Genomic DNA, 23469 nt, shown 5'->3' on the forward strand with positions numbered 1-23469 from the left:
CGGGTGGCGATTTGAAGACCGAGAGAGCGTAGCGATCGAGGTTTTTAAAAGGCCACCGGGTCTGTAAATACTATACAGACCTATTCCTAGTGCGGTAACTATCTTACCTACATGCTCTTTTGTTTTTCTATCCATACATCAGTTTTTAGCTCAGTATTTATTAATATTACTCACAAGAAACATATAACTTTACGTACTTTATCATGTTTAAGAAAGCATTCTAAAGCCAAGCAAAGATACCATCCGCTACGCTCTTGTGATTCATTTGTTCACAAATCAGGTGTTATTTGAATATTCTCGTGATTTTCGTGGGGTTTCATTAGGTAATGTACTTGTTCAGTTGAGTCACAGAAAATGAAAACAGAACTTGTCGAGTAGGGAAAGGTAAGATCATTATTTTGATATATGAATGCATAATATATTAATGATATAAACAAATACTGAGGAAGATAAAAACGTTTTCTAATCATAAAAACGGAACACTTTATCTTTATATATAATAAATTTCATGGTAAATAGATGATCAGGCTATTTCTTATACATGTATAATTAAAATATACGATTTTTTCAAAGGAAAGTAAAAGACGGGGTTCTATGAATAAATATTAGTTATACATGTAGTTACACCGTTATGTAAGTTGGGTTTTGTTGTTGTTTTTTATGATGGTTGATTTTAAAGGTTCTTAGAATTTCATCCATGTTTGGAAGAGTTTTCTTTCCGTGTATTCTTAATTAGCATCATCCGTTATAAGACCGCATGTAAGCACGCGGTCTACAATGGAAGCACAAGTCTTATTCTTGATACTGGTATATAAAATCCAAATTGTAATTTAAAAATAACTGGGAAAAATGAGAAAAACGGTCTTATACTAAAGGTGAACTATACTCTCACTGAAAGTAATAATTTGGAAAAGAAAGATGCAGAAGTTGACTTTGATTCGATATGCACCAAAACTATAATCGTCGTATATATTCTATGATGCAGAATTGTTAAAATAATGCAGGATTGTACAAATTCAGACATAGTTGTGGAAATAAATACCGAAAACTAGTATCTTGCGTTAGGTATACCGAAAAGCAAACTTTAAAGAAAGGCTTAATGTGCGTTGTTATACTCATTACTATCGGCGAACTACAAGACTTCAATGCCAGAACAGTAGCCAGTACGTTTTTTCTCACAATTAATCTGGAATATAAGTTATGAGGGTCCTTACAGCCGAATGCGCTAATTTATTTCGATTAATCTTTAAAATATATATCGCCCTTTTTTCTTTTTCCTATTCAAAGTGGTCACAAGTAGAGATTTTGATGCTAAAGCATCAAGTCGCCGGATAGAAAATGACTGTATTATCATAAATATAAAAAAAAATCAGTTTAAATAATGGTTCAGGTATAAAGAAAAGAGGAACAATTTATGTTGAGTAACTGTTTATTCACAATAAAACATCATATATGAAGCAAACTTGCTTAGCAATATTGTTAAGGAACTGCTATGATTATTAAGCAAGTATTTCGTACGTTAGTTTACGTAACTTATTATGATTTATGCTAAATATTTTATTGATAGTATAGATCTCGATATTAAATTAATTAATATGTGGTAAGTATAGGACGAAGTTGTGACCTAGTAGGCCAAATTCGAATCTTTGAAAATCCCTTTTGCAGTTTTCATAAAACTATTTTTTTGCGTTATCGAAAAAAATAAGCTATTTAGTTGAAATCAATATTCCTGTCGTTACATACGATATAGTTAACGTTTAATTACCTTTCAGTTCGATAAAATATTAACAAAAAGATATTTTATTAGTTTTCATTATTATGTGCCGTTTTGGTAACCTGCGCGACGAAAATCGACGGAATATAACGAAGACGACGATTACCACTATTTATTTCAATAAATGTGCCTCTTTAGCATAAATCTATTTTGTGATGTTCAACCTAAACTAAACTATTGAACATTGACAGAAAGGGCAAAATTTAACCCTTTACCAAGATAAAATGAAAAGGTTTTGAAAATTTATTTAATTCTTTAATGTACTAATCCTTTCTAATGATATAAAATATGAAACTGATTAATGAAAGATAACTTAATTTGTAATTATTTATACATTTGCATCTAATTAGCCCCCATACCGTTTTCCAACTAGTATGTCTTATCAGCAATCTGTTACTATTAATAGATTCTATAACACTAACATACAACGTGTAGTCACGTGATTCTTACAATAGAACAGGGAGAATCTGTTTATAATTAGATAAAAATAATGAAATATAATAGGTTTCATAAGATATAAAACAACCAGATAATTTAAATGTGTCATTTTAAATATCATTCATGATTTATCAATCATAAAATAGCAACGCTTGACACTTAGAAAAAAGTAAAAGTATCCCTAAATTCAATGACTGGTCCATAGGGATACGTTATTAATTCATTTTATGAAAATTGTAATGTTGCTTTTTAAGATGTCAATATTTGTATATTTCATTTCATTTAGCAACGTTAATTTATTTTTGAATTTTTAAGATTCTGAAAAATAATTGTGGTCCTTAATTGTTCAGTAATTGATTTGCTTTTATTTTCAGATTTTAAGGCCTTCTCCTACCATAGATATAATATTAAACTGTTACAAATATAGTCGCCGGTTTCTACCGGCGACTAATTACCCCCCCCCCCCCCTCCCCCACAATTCAGCGATATTTTACGGTGAATATTGTGTACTGTAATGCACTAGTTTCTCGACTTCACATATTTTCTAGTGTATAGAGAACAATAGAACAATAACCGGTCGGTATCTATTTGCAGACCTGTTAACCGGTCGGTAAGTGATTTACTAGACCGCTTTTAACAAAGGAGTCGGTAGGTAAGTCATCTTCCTTATTTACTTCATGCCATGTTTGTATTATTATTTTTTGTTTTGTTGATTGTTCACTCTTATGCCCTTAAGGGCCATGAGTTTTGTTTATAAATAAAATAAATAAATAAATGAAAAATGAATTCAGGCAACACCTGTCAGTAAAAAACCATACAGTTTGCCCCTCAAAGGATGTTTGTTGCTCCGAAGAGACGGTATTGACTATATGTATATAACTCATCTTATGTAAGCTGTATCCGTTGTCAACGAACAAATATAGTTCACAGTAATTTATATTCTTTTTTATTTGCTTCTTTAATGAGGGTAAACGTTCCGAACTCTTGTTTGTAAAAAATAAGATTTCATTCAATCTTTAGTTGTTTTTTTTTTTAAATTTATTTTCACTGCGTCCTTTTTTAACATACTAGTACTTTTTTAGTAGAAGTAGAATTCCTCATTTCTAATTGAGGTCAAATCTTCACACTAAATTATACATTCATTTCAAATTTGAAAATTAAAATAAAACATTGCTATCATACACAAATGTTCAACTTAAGTGCAGACGGTATTAATAAAAAGGAAAGTGCGCTCCCTAATGATAGATGGAAAAGGTACCAACCCTGTCTTATCAACTTATTCAAAGCCTCCACGGAACAGTTTCATCAACAAATGATCAACGATATAAACCAGTATGTCATATAGGTTATAAATTAGTCGTCCCTTTGAATAAAATCAGTCTCTGGTTTTCTCCAGGCTTTCTGTGAATGGCAGTTTGACAAGCTTCATATTATTTGATTTCATTTCTCCAATCTTTATTATTTGTTTATCTGTTATTTATACACAATGAATATAGAATAGGTTCCTTGAAACAAAGATATGAAAATAAAACCAACAACATGTACTGTTAAACAACTATGTTGTTTTATTTAATCTCATATTGCAATGTTTATACCGATACGGCATTTCTTGCACAAATAATAAATAATTAAATAAAGATTTTAAACATACATTAACATACAAATATGTGAAAACCAACAAATGTCTCGATAAGTAGTAATGAAAATCAAACAGAGGTTTAAAATACGTATTTTTTATCACTATTTCTGCAGCATGACAGACGTCTGAAGAAATTAGCAATTCTTGTACCAAAGCCTCCTCTCGTTTTTCTCTGTCGCCTACTTTCCGCTAATTCATTCTGTTTCGCATTTTGTACCAGCATTTCTACAGCATTTTTGACAATCCTATCCTGTTCCGCCTTACTAAGGTCTTCAGTGTAATGGATCTTTACTTTTCCGTATTTTGTTTTGATCTTTTTAACTTTTGAAAATTTAGGGAACTCTTTTTCTTCCATTAAGTCCGCTTTAACTGAAACCTTAGCGTCAGTAAGTTTGTTTGCATCAGAGTTGTCAATACACTCTTTACGTAGGGAGCTAATGCTATCTTCATGTAGATTTCTGTATCTTTTTGTGCAATCTTCTAAATGATCTGCAAAACTTTTCACGTCTGAGGTACTGGCACTTATATGACTATTAGACGTGTTGTCGTTGAAATTAACAGCTGAGATTTTAGCATTTGTTTCATATTTTAAACCTTTCTCCAGGCTGTCCTGTTGCTCTGCAAAACAAACAAAAATAATAAATTTTAAATAAAAAAAAAACCCGCGCCTTGCTTTGCAATTGATTAAAAACATGGTCCACATGTTAGACATTTTACACATGCAATACGAGTTGTAAAAACTATTTCAATAAATACAATGCTTGCTGTAGTGATTAATTTAAAAGAAACGGCGAGCGTGTGAAGACTGGTCTTTACATCCAGAGACAGTGGGTTCGAATTCCAGTGTCTGATACTAGTATTTCAACATGCACATATTACACTTAAGCAATAAAAGCACCAAAGAAGCGGTCAATAATTGTGATATAAGCGAATATCTTGGTAACCTCGCAAAAAGCTCTTTTTTATTACGTTGTAATAATTATGAAACTAAAACAAACAGTAAATAGGAATAATTTAAACTAAATGCAGTAAATATATATATAAAAGGCGACCTGCTGACATACCTTTGCTAGCATTTAATGTGTAATCCATCACCATAGCTTTGATACTTGGCTTAACATCTGTAATTTGCTTCTCAATTCCCTCTGGTCGTCTGATCAAACTGGCGTATAAACTTAAACGACTCTCCAAGTATTCACTCTTTGAAAAATATTCATTGGCTGTGAGATTTGGGGATTCTAGAGAAACTGTTTCAGTAGCCATTTCATCTCTGATATTGTAGTCAGAAGCACGTCCGTCTGATTCATCTAAAGGTACAAAATGATTGTTATTTTATTGCAATTAGTTATGTAAAACATTCGAAACACCTACAACTTCAGTAGCATCATAGCGACTTTACTCTTCATATTTTAAAAATACATGTAAGTCGATTTAATGCATGCGTTTAATTATAAATCATTCTTTGGCAATTTCTACCAAGTAAAGAATTCTTCTATGAAAAATAAAAATGATATTTAAAATGAAAAAGGAAAATATAGATTTAGTTACCATTTGATATTTGTTGGGGTTTAGGATGTTCTTGAACTGTAACCTTCGTTTCAGTTGGACATATACATTTATCATCCTCGGCAATCTGGACAGCTTTCCGTAACATATCGTTGACTATTTCATGAACGACTTGCAAACTGTCTTTTCTCTGTTTTTCCTCCACGCCAGTAATTATTTGTTCGAGTATCATGTCAAGAAATTGTTGAACAGTTTCTGTTATATCATATTGTATTCCGTCACCGCTCTCCATATTTTATCTATCACGAATAAAGAATAATGTTCGGTCTGTTGTGTGCGTTTGTTTTCTGCAACAAATTGACGTCTCCGTCTCCAATGGTTTTGACGTCGCATACGTAGTAACTGACGCAGCCAATAGAAAGATCATATGAAGTCACGTGATGTGCAGACGTTCACTTTAATATATTCCATCGCATTTAAAAGTGTCAGGCAGAAACCTTCCCGTCAACAACTGGCAAGAAGGGGGAAAAACATCTTATAAAATACCAGATACGACAAAGGCCATTTTATCTATATATGTATTTGAAAGGGCGGGAACAATTCAGTACCGGATTTCTACAATCACAATCAAACCAGAGGACGGTTCACTTCAGTGTTGTAATATTTTTCTGGTCCTTCACGATACTATTGAAGAACTTATAAATGTTCATCAATCTAGCTTAAAATAATTCCTTTTAATATTCAGCTTTTAAAAAACTTTTGATTTATGACCAGATTTTTAAATATTTCCGTTACCGTAAAAAATACAAAAAACTTATTTCGTACATTTTACAAACAGGGTTTACGTTTTTTCATGGAGTGCTTTGACTAAAGGAACACGGCAACCCCCAAGTTTTAAAATTAATCACTTTAACTTTAAGGTGAAGTCTTTACAGCCTGTCTCCATGTTACAGTGAAAAAGAATTTTTGTTTGTGTTTCAAGTCACGCCGGCAGCGTACAGGCCATATTGAAACTTTTCAGGTTTACTTGTGGAAAATAGGTCATCCGTGCACAAGTGGGGACAGAGGTAGAACCATCAGTCTCCAAGATAGTTTCCTCACTTTAAAGAATGCAAAGACCGTAGCCTCTAAAGGAGTCTTTTAATGTTCCATACTTGTGGTAAAGGCAAATGCTCTATGCAGGTGGTAAAGGCCAATGTTCTACACTGATTATAAAGGCCAATGTTCTAAACTGGTGGTAAAGGCTAATGCTCTATACTGGTTGTAAATACTAATGCTCTATACTAGTGGTAAATGCAAATGCTCTGTACAGGTGGTAAAGGCCAATGTTCTATACTAGTGGTACAGGCAAATTGTCTATACTGCTGATAAAGGCCAATACTCTACCTTGTGGTAAAGTTTAATGCTCTATACTAGTGGTAAAGGCTAATGCTCTATACTAATGGTAAAGGCTAATACTCTAAACTGGTGGTAAAGGCCAATGCTCTATACTGGTGGTAAAGGCTAATGCTCTATACTAATGGTAAAGGCTAATACTCTAAACTGGTGGTAAAGGCCAATGCTCTATACTGGTGGTAAAGGCTAATGCTCTATACTAATGGTAAAGGCTAATACTCTAAACTGGTAGTAAGGCCAATGCTCTATACTGGTGGTAAAGGCCAATGCTCTGTCTTGTGCTAAAGGCAAATGCTCTATCTTGTGGTAAAGGCTAATGCTCTATACTGATGGTATAGGCTGTTACTAATGGTAAAGGCTAATATTCTAAACTGCTTGTAAATGCCAATGCTCTATACTGGTGGTAATGGCTAATGCTCTATACTAATGGTAAAGGCTAATACTCTAAACTGGTGGTAAAGGCCAATGCTCTATACTGGTGGTAAAGGCTAATGCTCTATACTGGTGGTAAAGGCTAATGCTCTATACTGGTGGTAAAGGCTAATGCTCTATACTGGTGGTAAAGGCTAATGCTCTATACTGGTGGTAAAGGCTAATGCTCTTTATTGGTGGTAAAGGCTAATGCTCTATACTATATACATTTATATACAATACTGGTGGTACAGGCTAATGTTCTATACTAATGGTAAAGGCTAATACTCTAAACTGTTGATAAGGCCAATGTTCTTTACTGGTGGTAAAGGCCAATGCTCTGTCTTGTGGTAAAGGCAAATGCTCTATCTTGTGGTAAAGGCAAATACTCTATACTGATGGTAGTGGCTAATGCTCTATACCGGTGGTAAAGGCTAATGTTCTATACTGGTGGTAAAGGCTAATACTCTAAACTGGTGGTAAAGGCCAATGCTCTATACTGGTGGTAAAGGCTAATGCTCTATACTGGTGGTAAAGGCTAATGCTCTATACTGGTGGTAAAGGCTAATGCTCTATACTGGTGGTAAAGGCTAATGCTCTATACTGGTGGTAAAGGCTAATGCTCTATACTGGTGGTAAAGGCTAATGCTCTATACTGGTGGTAAAGGCTTATGCTCTATACTGGTGGTAAAGGCTAATGCTCTATACTGGTGGTAAAAGCTAATGCTCTATACTGGTGGTAAAGGCTAATGCTCTATACTGGTGGTAAAAGCTAATGCTCTATACTGGTGGTAAAGGCTAATGCTCTATACTGGTGGTAAAGGCTAATGCTCTATACTGGTGGTAAAGGCTAATGCTCTATACTGGTGGTAAAAGCTAATGCTCTATACTGGTGGTAAAGGCCAATGCTCTATCTGGTGCTAAAAGCTAATGCTCTATACTGATGCTCCCTTATGGTAGATGGAAAAGGTACGATAATTGTCAATTTTTTTACAATTTCAAAGCCTCCATGGAACAGATTTTTCAAGAAATGATCTACAAGATATACGAGTATTTCATAGACGTTCCTTTAAACAAAATCAGACTCTGGTTTTCATCAGGCTGTAGGTGAATGGTATTTTGATAAGCTTCATATATATTTGATTTCACTTCAGCAATTTTATTGTTGTTTTTTTATCTGTTTTTTAAACATTTATATTCTGAAGGAATATAGAATGTAGGTTTCGCGAAACAGAGACATAAAAATAAAACCAACTACATGTATTGTTAAACAACTATGTTGTTTTAATTACATATTGCAATATGTATGCCGAAAAGGCATTTAAAAAATGCATAAATAATAAATAATTAAATAAAGATTATTAACATAACATACAAATGTGTAAAAACCTACTAATGTCTCATTAAGTAGTATGCATCAATATAAATGAAAATCAATCAGAGGTTTAATATATTTAGTATTTCTTATCACTATTTCTGCAGCATGACAGACGTCTAAAGAAATTAGCGATTCTTGTACCAAAGCCCCCTCTTGTTTCTTTCTGTCGCCTACTTTCCGCTAATTCATTCTGTTTCGCATTTTTCGAAATTTCTACAGCATTTTTGACAATCCTCTCAAGTTCCGCCTTACTAAGGTCTTCAGTGAAGTCGACCTTTACTTTACCGTATTTTGTTTTGATCTTTTTAACTTTTGAAACTTTAGGGAACACTTTTTCTTCCATTAAGTCATCTTTAACTGAAACCTTAGCATCGGTAAGTTTGTTTGCATCAGAGTTGTCAATACACTCTTTACGTAGGGAGCTAATGCTATCTTCATGTAGATTTCTGTATCTATTTGTGCAATCTTCTAAATGATCTGCAAAACTTTTCACGTCTGAGGTACTGGCACTTATATGACTATTAGACGTGTTGTCGTTGAAATTAACAGCTGAGATTTTAGCATTTGTTTCATATTTAAAACCTTTCTCCCGGCTGTCCTGTTGCTCTGCAAAACAAACAAAAATAATAAATTTTAAATAAAAAAAAACCGCGCCTTGCTTTGCAATTGATTTAAATCATGATCCATATGTTAGACATTTTTTTCACATGTAATAAGAGTAGTAAAGACTATTTCTATAAATCCAATGTTTGAATATAGATAACTTGTAGTTATTAATTTAGAAAAAACGCCGAGCGTGTGACATCCAGTGGCAGTGGGTTCAAATTCTATCAGACTGTCAGATATTTCGACTAGCACATAATTATAACACTTAAGCGGTAAAAGCACCTTTGAAGCGGTCAACAATTGTGCATTTTAAGCAGATGTCTATAGGACACTTGCAAAAAAGCGGTTATATTAGTATGGAAATAAATTTTATAAAATAAACTGTATATAGAATAATTTAAACTAAATGCAGTATATATATATATATATACATACAAAAATGAAAACAAAGTGCCGGAAAAAAGTCACATATAAATAAAACAAAAAAACACAGTCCATGAGTTAACTTATTTAATTATTTGCCAACGGGGTTTTCTTTTATGATCATCAGGGCAAATGTGACGTCGTCGCATAGTACGACGACGTTTTGTGTACACATGTGTACACATATCTAAAAATAGTAACGTCATTATATAGTATTAAGTTTTGGATTAAAAACATCAATAAAGTAGCGTTTTTTAGATAACCTAGCTGAAACGTTTTTACTGTGAAATTTATAAAAATGGGAAAATACAAAATTTCGGGTCTTTTTAGCAGCATTTATCTAAAATGCTCAATTAAAGGTAATTGTCTGGTTTTGATGGGTCTCTTATCTGCTGAGCGATGAACAGTTTTTTTCTGTTTCTGAGTTTATAGGCCAAACACGGGGGTGACAAAATTGTTTATTAAAGTTTCGGCTGAAGATAATGCGAAGAAAGCATTGAAAGCGCTACCGATTTTACATATAGAGTTTGTTATTTTCTTAAACATTATAATTTTATATATTTCAACACTGCCACAAGGAAACATTCATCACGTTTTAATATATATATATATATATATATATATATTATATATATATATATAATATATATATATATATATATATAAAAGGCGACCTGCTGACATACCTTTGCTAGCATTTAATGTGTAATCCATCACCATTGCTCTGATACTTGGTTTAACATTTGTAATTTGCTTCTCAATTCCCTCTGGTCGTCTAATCAAATTGGCGTATAAACTTAAACGACTCTCCAAGTATTCAATCTTTGAAAAAATATTACATTGGCTGTGAGATCTGGGGATTCTAGAGAAAACTGTTTCAGTAGGCCATTTCATCTTCTGATATTGTAGTCAGAAAGCACGTCCGTCTGATTCATCTAAAGGTACAAAAATGATTGTTATTTTATTGCAATTAGTTGTGTAAAACATTCGAAACACCTACAACTTCAGTAGCATTGATCATAGCGATTTCATATTTTGAAAATACATGTAAGTCGATTTAATGCATGCGTTTAATTATAAATCATTCTTTGGCAATTTCTACCAAGTAAAGAATTCTTCTATGAAAAATAAAAATGATATCTAAAATGAAAAAGGAAAATATAGATTTAGTTACCATTTGATATTTGTTGGGGTTTAGGATGTTCTTGAACTGTAACCTTCGTTTCAGTTGGACATATATGTTTATCATCCTCGGCAATCTGGACAGCTTTCCGTAACATATCGTTGACTATTTCATGAACGACTTGCAAACTGTCTTTTCTCTCTTTTTTCTCCACGCCAGTAATTATTTGTTCGAGTATCATGTCAAGAAATTGTTGGACAGTTTCTGTTATATCATATTGTATTCCATCACCGCTCTCCATATTTTATCTATCACGAATAAAGAATAATGTTCTGTCTGTTGTGTGCGCCTGTTTTCTGCAACAAATTGACGTCTCCGTCTCCAATGGTTTTGACGTCGCATACGTAGTAACTGACGCAACCAATAGAAAGATCATATGAAGTCACGTGATGTGCAGACGTTCACTTTAATATATTCCATCGCATTTAAAAGTGTCAGGCAGAAACCTTCCCGTCAACAACTACCAAGAAGGGGGAAAAACATCCCATAAAATACCAGATAGGACAAAGGCCATTTTATCTATATATGTACATGTATTTGAAGGGGCGGGAACAATTAAGAACTCACATAAGCGGAAGGTTCACTTCAGTGTTGTAATATTTTTTCTGTGTAAATGTTCATCAATCTAGCTTGAAATATTTTTTTTTATATTCAGCCTAAAAAAAAAAAAACAAAAAAAACTTTTTGATTTATGACCAGATTTTTTAATTATTTCTGTTACCGTAGGAAATAGATCTACAAAAAAACTAATTTCTCTATAGGTGTTTGTACTTTTTACAAACAGGGTTCACGTTTTTTATGGAGTGTTTTGACTAAAAGAACACGGCAACCCTCAAGTTTTAAAATTTTATCAATTGTATTGGCTTGCTAAAAGCAGAACTAACATGGATGCTTCATCGCAAAATTGATGAAAATATACTCATAAGAAGTATACAGGAGTTAACCATCGTTAACGACAGACCACTTTAACTTTCAGGTGAAGTCTTAACAGCCTGTCTCCAAGTTACAGTGAAAAAGAATTTTAGTTTGAGTTTCAAGTAACGCCGGCAATGTACAAGCCATATAGACCATATAGAAACTTTTCTTTTTATTTGAGGCACAAGTGATCAGTCTTCAAGATAGTTTCCTCACTTTAAAGACTGTAAAGACCGTAACCTCTAAAGGAGTTTTTTAATGTTCCATACTTGTGGTAAGACTAATGCTCAATACTGGTGGTAAAGGTTTATGCTCTATCTGGTGGTAGGGGCTAATGCTTTATTCTTGTGATAAAGGCTAATGCTCTATACTGGTGGTAAAGGCCAATGCTCTATACAGGTGGTAAAGGCTAATGCTCTATACTGGTGGTAAAGGCAAATGTTCTATATTGGTGGTAAAGGCTAATGCTCTATATTGGTGGTAAAGGCAAATGCTCTATCTGGTGGTAAAGGCCAATGCTCTATACTGGTTGTAAACACTTATGCTCTATACTGGTTGTAAATACTAATGCTCTATACTGGTGATAAAGGCCAAGCTCTATATTAGTGGTAAAGGCCAATGCGCTCTATCTGGTGGTTAAGGCTAATCAATTTCAATTCCAGCAGTGTAAGGGCTAAACAAATTTTAAACAGGAATAAAGTAGACAACAGGATGAGAGGGATAAACAAACTTATAGTCTGGTAAGAGAAATTAATGATAAAAATAAAATCTAGAATATTCCTTAAAATATATATTTCATCAAAATTTTGTCATATTTAACAAAACTACAATAGACAATTCATAAACATTGCAATGTTTGAAAAAAAGTGGATGGTTTCCAGCAATATAAATACATGTTTTTGTAGAAGACACAGAATTGTTTTAGCTTTGAGCTCTTTGAATTATCATTCTGCATTCAAACACAACTTAGTAATGCAATGTTGAATATGTGAACAACACAAAACTGAGCTATTTCTATTACTTTATCTTAAAACATTTACTAATATCTGAACATTTTGGTAACTATCTCACACATTATTTATTTTCTTAACATTGTTCAAATAAATTGTTATCAAAGAAATGCATTAATGATTTGTTTTTTCTGCTACACTAAAACTGGTCATATGGTGACTTTCTGGACAAGACTGCCTATCGTCACCTTTGTTCTTCTTTTTAATTATATAAAAGTTAACCCATTACTGAACTAAGGTGATGATATACTTCTCCATGCCTAATTTCAAGCACAAATAAACAACTTATAAGAACCATCGACCATCCAAAAATTTTATAAATTTACAAGACCTCATATAAAATATAAATCTTGAATCATTGGCGTCCGCGCCGAAGCGCGGCGCCCTTATGGAATGAAATCAGATTTTGTGAAAGGGCGACAGCAACTTCTCGAGCCTTTTAGTCGGTCATAATAAAAGCCGATCATTCCGATCGGTATGAGGATGCTTGATTATTAATTAAGAATGAAATGTCTCGATATGTGAACTAGAGAATTTTCGCAATGCAAACATTTTCAAATGAAATAACCTTTTCCGTCAATAAATCGCGCTCTTCGGGGTTTTTTATTTATCATTTTGTAGTACACAGTGGGTTATCATGGTATGTTATTGTTGTATCATAGTTTGGGTACCTTTCTGTTGAAAAAGTGTCAGAGTTAAATCGTATACATATACATGCACAGTGCGGTAACTGGAGTGCGGGTATCAGTTACCCGCACTCCAGATAATGCCCGTGGATTGGTTCATTTTTGCCGGGGTTTACATATTGTGACGGCAGAGAAAGAGAAAGGGGCAGAACTATCATATTCAAATGCTCGTTCATTGGTTCATTTTTTCTGGGGTTTCATATTATGACAACAGGGAACGTGCTGTCATGTTTGACTATGATACAAAAGAGAAAGAACACCAAAACACTCGGCAATCTGATTTATACTCGGGGGCTACGCCCCCTCGTACAAATCAGATAGCCTCGTGTTTCGGTGCTCTTTCTATTACTTGTACATGTATCCTAGAATGATCAGTTGATGACCTAAATATTCCGAAAATCTATTTATAGACATATCTATTTATCACTCCTATCGGTAATTACCGGTCTCTCCCGGTCTATTTTGACCGGGATTTACTAGTGACCGGCGAATAGTACCACACGTTTATTGTCCGGTCTCTCCCGGTTTTGGAGTAGATGTTTTGGTATCGTTACAATTAAAAAAACAAAACAACAACAACAATAGCATGTTTCATTTTATCTATATGAGATAAAAATGTACAATAATTGAGAAAAATGTACATTTTTATGGTATTTATATGACATTTTCAACTTTGAAACATTTTATTTAATTTGTTATCCGTGTTTAGTAAAGATGCGAGGAATTATTCAAAGTTACGAATTAGATTTTATGAATTATTCTTGATTGTTAATTTAAAAAATGATAAAGAAAAATACAAATGTACATGTACATGTACATGGTTTAAGAATAAACAATATTATATATTGAAAGATAAACCATAATTTACTGACTTTTTTCCAGTTAAGTTTTGACTTATAATCGTCGGTTAATATGACAATTGAATTCTTAAAATTTATTTTACAATTTTAATAAAAAAGAGTTAGTAAAAACTCAGTATTAAAATAGCACATAAAACACAAAAAAGTAAAGAAAACAATATTCATAAAATTTGTATTTTTTTTTATTAAAATTAATAGATATTACCTTAATTGTATAATAAACAATTATGCTCAACATGATCAACATGGTAATATAACCAGTGTCATATTTTTACTAAGTCTGAACAGATACCTTATTGAGGGGTCTTCGCTAATAGCGATAACATAATAAGGGACAATTACAAAGGTGTGGTACGTGTTGATCATGCGTTACACATATGAATTACAAATGATTGTATACATGTATATCCGTTGCTATTGATAACCAAGATCATAAAGAAATAACAAGTAATATTTTAATCTCTAGCATGCCAATCAAAGTTCATAATGAACAATGTCTTTCGTCCGCTCATTCATAAGTGATATACATTTCTGGTAGTTTATAAGAATATCTTGTCATCATATGTCTACTAGTTCATCTTCACTTGCTGCATTTCTTACTTGGACGCCCTTTGATGCTTTGCATCAATGCTTTTCTTGTAATATATTAGTACAATTACAGATCATGAACTATGATAGAAGATTTATAAGTAAACAAAAAACAAATATCAACAAGATAATTTCTATACAATCTCTACATAATCCAATGAAAAATATTTTTCACAGGAGAAAATTGCAAACTTAACTACAAAACATTATTTTCCATATATAACATATCTTAACAAGAGCTGTCCACTATTTTCAGTGCTAATTAGTAAAACAAGAACCTTGATAAAGTAAGAATTAACAAAGAGGAGGATTTCATTTACAAAATTACACATAATTTACATGACATAGTTATAAGAAAAGGATATTGACTTGTTCTGTTAAGAGGTCTGGACCTTATTTCATTCAAAAACCCATGCCAAAGTAATGGGTCCTCAAAAGTAACTTGAATTGTAATTAAAAAGCATGAATCAAGTTTTAAGTGGATACAATCAGTAGTTTTTGGAAGATAAATGTTGCAAGCAAAGTTTAAACCAAATATTGTCTAAATTCACAAAGGGCCATAATTCAGTCTAAAAGTGATGGGCCTTGGAGAGTGACTTCCAATTGTGATCCCAAAAACAACGCTAAAGTTATGGGCTTTGTACACTGACCTCCTAATCTGCTTTCAAACACATATAAGTGTGTTAAGTTGCAAGAAACTATCATAAGTGGCTGGTGAAATTTGATGTTGCATGCAATACTTTAACCAAAGTATTACTCAGACCTGATGCCTGGATAAGTAGGATAGCCCCTATATTCTTTTAATAGTTGACCTAAAAAACATCTGATTATTTATATTTAAATACTAAATTAACTATTTTAAACAAAATTAGCATACAATGCAAATTTTTGTTGTTAAAAATAATGAAATATTGGAATGCTCTAGTGTTTACGATAATTTAAGAAACCAGTTTTTTTTACTATTAAAACAAACTGTTTTTCTTAGCATATGGTCCCTTTAACCCACCACAAGGTAGTGTAGTTTTTAGCAAACAATATATTATATTAATTAATTCAGATAGGAATACAATGTACAATTACAGTTTCGTTAAATTTGGTTTCCGTCATATACTTCCATCTGTTTTGTTTCCATCAACTTTAAAGCCACATGCCTCCAGATCTGCGAGTTCTAACCCAGTTTGGGGCAAAATTTTGTTTTGGTTCAAGAAATCGATTTGAGAGTATGTCTTAAGGGTGTATCAATATGCTCACCTCATCATACGATATGTATTGTAATACTGGCTCCATGATACAATACTATTACGATACTGATTGTCTGAAGAAAATTAGGGCCACACCCAACTATTTATTTATTTCTGAAGTCAAACCCATATAAAGAAGATTACTATACTCATAAACTGCTATTTGGTTCTTCTTTAAGGCACATAACTTAATCTAAATATAAGCTCATACAACAAAAAAACAAAAACATCAACAATGTGCATCAAAAAATATTTGACCCTTGTTATATTATTCACCGGGAAACAAAGTCATTCACTGCATTTGTAAAACACATTATGTATATGACAAAATGAAAAATGATTTTCACCACAGCTAAATAATCCTTCAATAAAACATTATAAATCCTAAAACAGTTAACAGATCAAAACAATATTCGATGAGCAAGATATGTAATGTCTACAAAGTTCATTCAATAACATTTATGTGACAAGAGCACTGCTAGGCGTAGCATTATATGCCCGAAAGTGATTTTTTTTAGCAAGGATGAAGCATTTGTAAGATATGGGAATTAAATAATTTTACTACAACGGATGGACAAAAAGACGCCAGGGATATGACATGATATAAGCAAATTTTTCAGGGCATATAATTAATGTAATCAATATAAGCTGTAGGTTGATTAATACTTAAGTTATTGAGCGAAAACCATTTTCAGTGACCTTGACTTTGTGACCTAAAAATTAATAGGGGTCTTCTATAATATTGACAATCATCCTATGAAGTCTGAACACTGTGGGCCAAATGGAACTTAAGTTATGCTCCAGAAACCACAACTTTTTTCAGTGTGAAGATCATTGTTACCCTGACCTTTGACCTTATAACCCCAAAATCAATAGGGGTCTTTAACCCATAATGGGCAATCATCCTATGAAGTTTGAATATTGAGGGCCAAATGGAACTTTCGTTATGCTCCGGAAACTGTTTTCAGTTTTTAAGGTAATAGTGACCTTGACCTTTGACCTTGTGACCCTAAAATCAATAGTGGTCTTCTACCCAATATGGACAATCATCCTATGAAGTTTGAATATTGTGGGCCAAATGGAACTTAAGTTATGCTCTGGAAACCAAATTGCTAACAGACGGACATCCAGACAGACGGACGGACGCTAGGGGGTATAACATAATATGGCCGAAATTCTTTTGGGCATATAATAAACAAATCATAAATTATTTCTGAATCAACTAATTCTGTGTAGTGGACTCGACTGCCTAGAAAGTTGGGACACCTGGATGAGTACATTAGTAGCTTTCCCTATTCTTCGTATAGTCAAGCTAAAAAGGTTTTAAATTTGAATTTTGCTGCTTTTAACATCTTACCAAATTTCTATAGAAATACTTTGAATAAGTAATTACCTTATGACTGTGACATTTTGAAAATAAGTGATATAAAAAATAACAAGGTTCTGGATTATACATAAGTTTGATATTAGGAAACCAGTATCAAAATCAAAGTCTACCATTTGTTAATTCAAATTTACATTTTGAAAACAGCCAATCATAAGCTTTCATATGACAGACTATTAACTATTTTCAAGTTTTGAAGCTACACGACAAGTGAACAAATTTTCAAATATCCAAACAGGTTTATAAAATGTATAAAGAAAACATATAACCAAACTTTGATCATTTTTTTGCATAATTTATCCTCTTACTTATAGAGTTAGTAGTAGTTCTTAATATTTAGACATATTAAATGACAGTATTTACCTCAGACTAGTTAAAATCAATTTATTTGTCTACTTGACAGAAGTTTTAGTAAACTGGAATCTCTAAACTTGCATAAATGTTTACAAGAATTCACATTCACAATGTGAGCTGTGCTAATTTAAAATCTAAAACACTGTAAAGAAAATATAACTTTTTGTAAATAAACTATGTACTGTCTCTGATTATGCATTGTCAAATTCTATATTGTATGGATTGGTAATTGTGTCACACTAGTCCACAATCTGTCATAATCTTCGTCACATTGACTGTGTAGGCATTGCTGGAACTTGCTTGCTTTAATCTCTGGAAAAAAACATAAACACTACATGTTTGTTTAAAACTTATTTATTTCAGCTTCATGACACATAAACTACTAGGCCACTGCTCCCTTTTTTACACTACACTACATGTTACCTATAAATAAAGTAAGAAATGTAATCCAATGATAGTGTAAAGCATTTCTGTATCAAAGTACTACAAGTAGTGGTCATGATCAGACAGTACCAATGTGATGAAACAAGTCTCTTATTCTTATCATCACTATTTATCAGAAAGTACAAAGATTTGAACAGTTTTAGGTACAGTCTTAATTATTTGTTTATCTGGATTTTAAGCCATAACTACACAATTTTGGTTGTATCTTGACAATTGATCCACCCAACTGAGCTTTCCTGGATAACTAACCATTAATTACTAAATTCTCCGCAAGCAACTGGCTGCTTATCCCATATGATTTCTGAATCAACAGTGAGAGACTCATTAGAACCATTAGACTAAAAGTTCGAGCAATTGTCACAGAGAAATTTTGTTTCCCCCAAGGATCAAACCAACGAACCCTGGATTACATGTTCTCCTTATTGAGTTAAGCAGGTGGACTCAAATAGTTATCATAATATAAATAAACTTTAAATTCAACAAACACATTATATTCTGTCAAAATGGAGAAAACAGAAGCAAATTTATGACAAAGTAAGCATAGTTTGTATGTCAAGCTACTGTTCTCTGTAAAATATCCGGTACATATTTCAAAACTGTCATCTGTAAAGCTCCCATTAGTGATTTTTATATTTCATGGTTTGGCAAGTATTGCTGACAGTAAATTTTGCAGGGGCAAATTATTTTACCTGTCACTGTGGCTTAAGGAGAACACTATAATGTAACAACTATTTCTCCAGACTATACCTTTATTTCTGTGAACTGGTCACTGGGAGGAATATATGATTTAGGGCAGTACACACTACAAAGTTTCAACCATACCAGGTCAGCATCTACCTCTGTCAGTTCTTTACAACAGTCTATACATGCCTGAAATATATCCAAATAAAACACTCACAGATAACCAGTAAAATTATTAAAACTAATACCATCTGAATACCAATTATGACAATGACTTAAGAGTGCCAGTCACAACTTTTGTGACAAGGACATCATGTGAGTTATACAAAATTAGCATGGCAAGGATTAAAGATATACTATGTCCAATTTTGATAATTGTCATACAGCCTGTATGTAAATATAAAATAAACATTTTTTAACATTACACAAAGTAGGTTAGTTATATTTAAAATCATGCACACTATAGGTGGTCACAATATGAATATATGTCATTAAAAAAACTCGCAGTTTTTTTGGTTTTTTTTCAAGAAAAGACCAACATTATTTGACCTGTAATAGGGAACGCACCTTCCCATACATAGTTTACTCCTTCTTTTATTCAAAAAAGACATATTCAGTAAGAATTTCATAGATTTCAATAATTTTTTCCCATAAAATATTTTACTCAAGGATAAGCATACTATAGTATATCTTTAAGAAACAATGTACATGCAAATATGAAGCCTGTCTTAGCTTGATGTAATAAATAAAGTTTAGCAAATGTTTTGAAATTCATAAAGATAATGAACTTCTAAATATTCCTTATTCATGCAGAAGATAAGAGTCTCCTCTTTATCTAATACAGAATGTGATGTAAAACAAAAAGTGCTATGAATGAGTAATAAACTTTAATATCCCACTGATGAAACTATAAACTTTCAATTTCATCAATCAGCAACAAGTACATCCTAATATCATGATTGTACCATGCTACAATACTGCCACATAATTTTATTATTTTTTATGTTATGAAAATCAATCCAATATACTTCATTTAAATAATCAAACTGATAAGATGTTAAGATTAAAGTTAACTTACATTTTGTAGGGTGGCAGGTTGTTTGGTATGAAGATATGGCATACAACTGGTTGTAATAAGGTCAAGGTCACTACCTTCTATACATGTCTACAATACAAGATTTCACAATTATACAAGGCACTTACAAAAACCCTATATTCTGCTTATCATTATCATTTTCAACCAAACACTGATTAAAAGTCAGAAAAATATATAAAATATATGTTAAAACAAGAGATTTGTGTTGAAACTAAGTATCTTTACTAGGGCTGGGAATTATATTCGAATATTTGAAACACTACCGAATATTCAAACCTTGAAAAACGAATACGAATATTCGAAAAAAATGGTTTATTTTTTGTTATTACTGTCAAATTTCAATTAAGATCGTAAATTAAACCATTAACCTGTACTTGACCAGGTGTTCACATATTTGTATGACGCGTGTCAACGATTGGGGTCTAGTTGATCAAAAAGGCACCTGTTTCACAGTTTGCAATTTACCTGTTAAACAGTTTATAATTTAATTATTTCCGATTTTAATTATCTTATTTGTTGTTTTCTGTGCTATAATCTTTCCGATTTATCTATAACTGTCTTAAATTTTGTGAAGACAAATAAATCAGCACGCATTAATTGCTGTATTATTAAAGCATGGGAAGTGTCTATATTCCATCAGAATATATTTATTCCGTAGAAATTAGACTCTGTATGATATTTACTGCGTTATAGCTAAATTTATCTGAAGAATATTTTAAACCTTATCTAAAATTATAAATAAATAAAAAAATATTTAATACAAGTTAAGTTTCAATATAATTATGTGTTATTGGGGCTAAGAGGCTACGGTGGACAATCAAGTCACGTGAGTTACCTCCCGTTAATAAGACAAATGATCAGCAGTCGGATTAACTGAACAAAAGGCAATCAAACTATGAATTTATTTCAAAAGTTAACATATATGTCAATTTACAATATATAAAATTTTAAAAAAACTTTGACGTAGTAATAAAGGTATTTTAATTGTCGATTTTTCCAAGCATATTAAAGTAGTATAGTATTGGACACAATCAATTTCGGATACATATACGTCAAAGAGAAATATTGGAACAAAAGTTGTAAAAACGAATATTCGAATAATTTGAATAAGGAAAACGAATATTCGAACATCAAATTACTTATTCGTACCCAGCTCTAATCTTTACCTACAATAAACAGCACCTGAATACTTAACTGATATTCAAAGTAATTGAGCTCATTCCTTTTTTTCCAATTATAAGCCATGGAGCCCATGAATTTCAAGAAACAACATGGTCTTTGACAGATTTTCTTGTTTAGGTTATCACCTTTGTCTCAAAATTTATCACCCTAGCTCAACATTTTCAGCATACATAGTTACATACAGACATAAGTGACACTGTAGTAAGTTTCACCATCTGAAGATTTCAGAGTAATAACAACATCCACTACCATTTAACAAGGGTTAATTTACACTGAAATAGTCAAAGTGAGTTAAGTGAGTAAGTAAATGTCTCTTCCAGTTTGGCTGAATAAATAGAGAATTATTTTTAACTATAATAAGTATATATATAGGTACATACCAGTTTCGCAATGCTGCTTATATTTCTCAATACTGCCAGTTGAAGTTTGTAGTTTACAGTGAACTGGTATGCTGAACCTGCATGAATACTGAAATATAGAAATATTCCTTAACTTTCTGAGCAAAGAGGGGCAATAATGACCTGTTTACAGACTGTCTTGACTGATTTTATGCCTTCCAATTTATAGTTAAACTATTGCATACTAATCTTTTTTTACCATGGCAAAAGTCATGTTTTTCGGTGTAACAATTTTGAACTTCTTGCAAACAAAGGACAACTTAAGTACCTGATTAAGGCTTGGTTACTGAGGAATGTTGATAATTTAGGCAGAACATCTTTGGTAATTCTGTGTTTAACAAAATCTCCCGCAGATCTGGCTATCACTTGTAGTACATCTAATGCCTGAAAATATGAACAAATGTTTATTGGGACTACTATATAAAAGGTAACCTTCTGTTTAAATGTGTTTATTTACGCTTGATTGCTGTAACAACCCAGGCGTTATCTGAATCACTCTCCTGTTAAGTTAGTTAAATTCACTATGATTGGAAATGAAAACATCCTTGTGATCCTAGCACTCCATCATCACTGGGAGACAGTCATACTCTAGACTACCTCTTCATGATAACCTCATGGAATGCAGTAGAGCTGTAAATCGGACAATCTGGATTCGCTTCAGATGGTGCAGGTCACTTTCCTTGTGATTCATGATCATGAAATTCTTTCTACGATCATTCACACTGTACCTCTACTATGGCATGTACAGAAGTTATCAGTTTCTTGTAAAAGTGAAGGCAATCTTTACTGGTAAACTGCTCGACAGCCTGCCCAGGAACGATGTGGTGGCTGACCTTTGCTCTGGTATACAGTTGACTCTCAATAAGTCAAAATCGCTTTACTCAAAATTCCGCCTTAGTCGAATAATTTCTAAAGTCCCGTCAAATTTCCTTCTTTATCTTTGTATTTTAACTCCGCTTAGGTCAAATTTTGACTTACCGAGACTCCTGTTTAGTCGAAAAGAAAAATTTGGTCCCTCAATTAAAGTCCAACATATTTACATCTCAATAAGTCGAAGTGTGAAAACAACCGTCTGATCAAAGGTCGGCAACATCAAGGTGAGATGTTGTCACTCATGATTTACACGTTTCATAGTAATTTTTAATTGCCGGTCATCATGTATTATTAACACGTCGTAAAAGTGGCTTTAATCCGTTTCAGGACTTAATTGGTTTTAACAGTTAGATAACTAAATTAAAATTTAATTACATTTCTTAAAGAAAGTTGACTCATGCCAGTCTGACGGGTGTTAGTCAAATAACAGCTTAGGTATTGATGTGTGTTATCAACGTAAAGGACATTTGTTTAATTAATTATCTGTCATATTTGTACTTCCGGTTCACGATAGTTGCTAATTTCGTTTTCGTCCGATGATGAATTAAATCAAATGTAATTGTGTGTTTCTGTTTCACTATTAATATACATGTATTAAATTTTGAATGATATATTTTTGTTCATTTATAATTTGCAGTTGTAAGTGATTTACCGTCATTTCAATGGTTAAATATTGCAGCATTGCCGCTAACAACAATAACAAACCTACTCCTTTGCACATTCAATCAGGCACATGTATATACATGTAATGGTGGTAGTTCCACGTTACTCGAATTCCGTTTCTCTCGAAGTTAAATGCCCAGTCCCTTGGATTTCGAGTTACCGAGAGTCAACTGTACATGTATATGTTTTCAACTTTTATGAAGCACAATGATTTAATATGATACTCACCTTCACTGTGACCAACTTTTCTTCATCAGCAAAACAAGCATTGAATGATGGCCAAATCTGGTGAATCAGGGGCAATAACTCTTCTACAATACAATATTTACTACCATTAGCAC

At 32.5% G+C, this 23469-nt stretch overlaps 3 protein-coding genes across 3 annotated transcripts in view; all 3 read right to left on the bottom strand.

Moving 5' to 3' along the window:
* Positions 1 to 3788: 3788 nt before the first annotated feature.
* Positions 3789 to 5764, bottom strand: LOC132749714 (uncharacterized). The gene is made up of 3 exons (XM_060739592.1): positions 5400 to 5764; positions 4916 to 5158; positions 3789 to 4469 (listed from the first exon to the last, which is right to left on the bottom strand). Exons 1-3 carry the CDS (start codon positions 5647 to 5649, stop codon positions 3931 to 3933), a joined length of 1032 nt encoding a protein of 343 aa, XP_060595575.1. The 5' UTR covers positions 5650 to 5764; the 3' UTR covers positions 3789 to 3930.
* Positions 5765 to 8430: 2666 nt separating this feature from the next.
* LOC132749704 (uncharacterized) lies at positions 8431 to 10994 on the bottom strand. The gene is made up of 3 exons (XM_060739576.1): positions 10788 to 10994; positions 10257 to 10392; positions 8431 to 9147 (listed from the first exon to the last, which is right to left on the bottom strand). The coding sequence occupies exons 1-3, from the start codon at positions 10992 to 10994 to the stop codon at positions 8618 to 8620; spliced, it is 873 nt and encodes a 290-aa protein (XP_060595559.1). The 3' UTR covers positions 8431 to 8617.
* A 3874-nt stretch (positions 10995 to 14868) lies between these two features.
* The window catches only part of LOC132749705 (TELO2-interacting protein 1 homolog), a 39787-nt gene continuing 31186 nt past the window's right edge, over positions 14869 to 23469 (bottom strand). Inside the window, exons 18-23 of the mRNA XM_060739577.1 lie at positions 23357 to 23439; positions 21861 to 21976; positions 21575 to 21662; positions 19995 to 20081; positions 18983 to 19105; positions 14869 to 18103 (exon numbers count right to left, since the gene is read on the bottom strand). Of these exons, the coding sequence (XP_060595560.1) occupies positions 18026 to 18103; positions 18983 to 19105; positions 19995 to 20081; positions 21575 to 21662; positions 21861 to 21976; positions 23357 to 23439 (575 nt within the window). The 3' untranslated portion in view covers positions 14869 to 18025. The remainder of the gene's footprint in view (positions 18104 to 18982; positions 19106 to 19994; positions 20082 to 21574; positions 21663 to 21860; positions 21977 to 23356; positions 23440 to 23469) is intronic.

The sequence above is a fragment of the Ruditapes philippinarum genome, unplaced genomic scaffold, assembly GCF_026571515.1.
Source record: "Ruditapes philippinarum isolate M1 unplaced genomic scaffold, ASM2657151v2 ctg73_1_1_1_1, whole genome shotgun sequence".
Lineage (NCBI taxonomy): Eukaryota > Metazoa > Mollusca > Bivalvia > Venerida > Veneridae > Ruditapes > Ruditapes philippinarum.

Bases quoted from the DNA above. Each gene is read 5' to 3' on its own strand.
- LOC132749714 (XM_060739592.1), bottom strand. From the start codon at position 5,649: ATGGAGAGCGGTGACGGAATACAATATGATATAACAGAAACTGTTCAA. The intron at 5,159-5,399 runs GTAACTAAATCT...TTGTACCTTTAG, and splicing joins ACCCCAACAAATATCAAATG to ATGAATCAGACGGACGTGCT. The intron at 4,470-4,915 runs GTATGTCAGCAG...TTTGTTTTGCAG, and splicing joins CACATTAAATGCTAGCAAAG to AGCAACAGGACAGCCTGGAG.
- LOC132749704 (XM_060739576.1), bottom strand. From the start codon at position 10,994: ATGGAGAGCGGTGATGGAATACAATATGATATAACAGAAACTGTCCAA. The intron at 10,393-10,787 runs GTTACAGTTCAA...ATTTTTTCAAAG, and splicing joins TATGTCCAACTGAAACGAAG to ATTGAATACTTGGAGAGTCG. The intron at 9,148-10,256 runs GTATGTCAGCAG...TTTGTTTTGCAG, and splicing joins CACATTAAATGCTAGCAAAG to AGCAACAGGACAGCCGGGAG.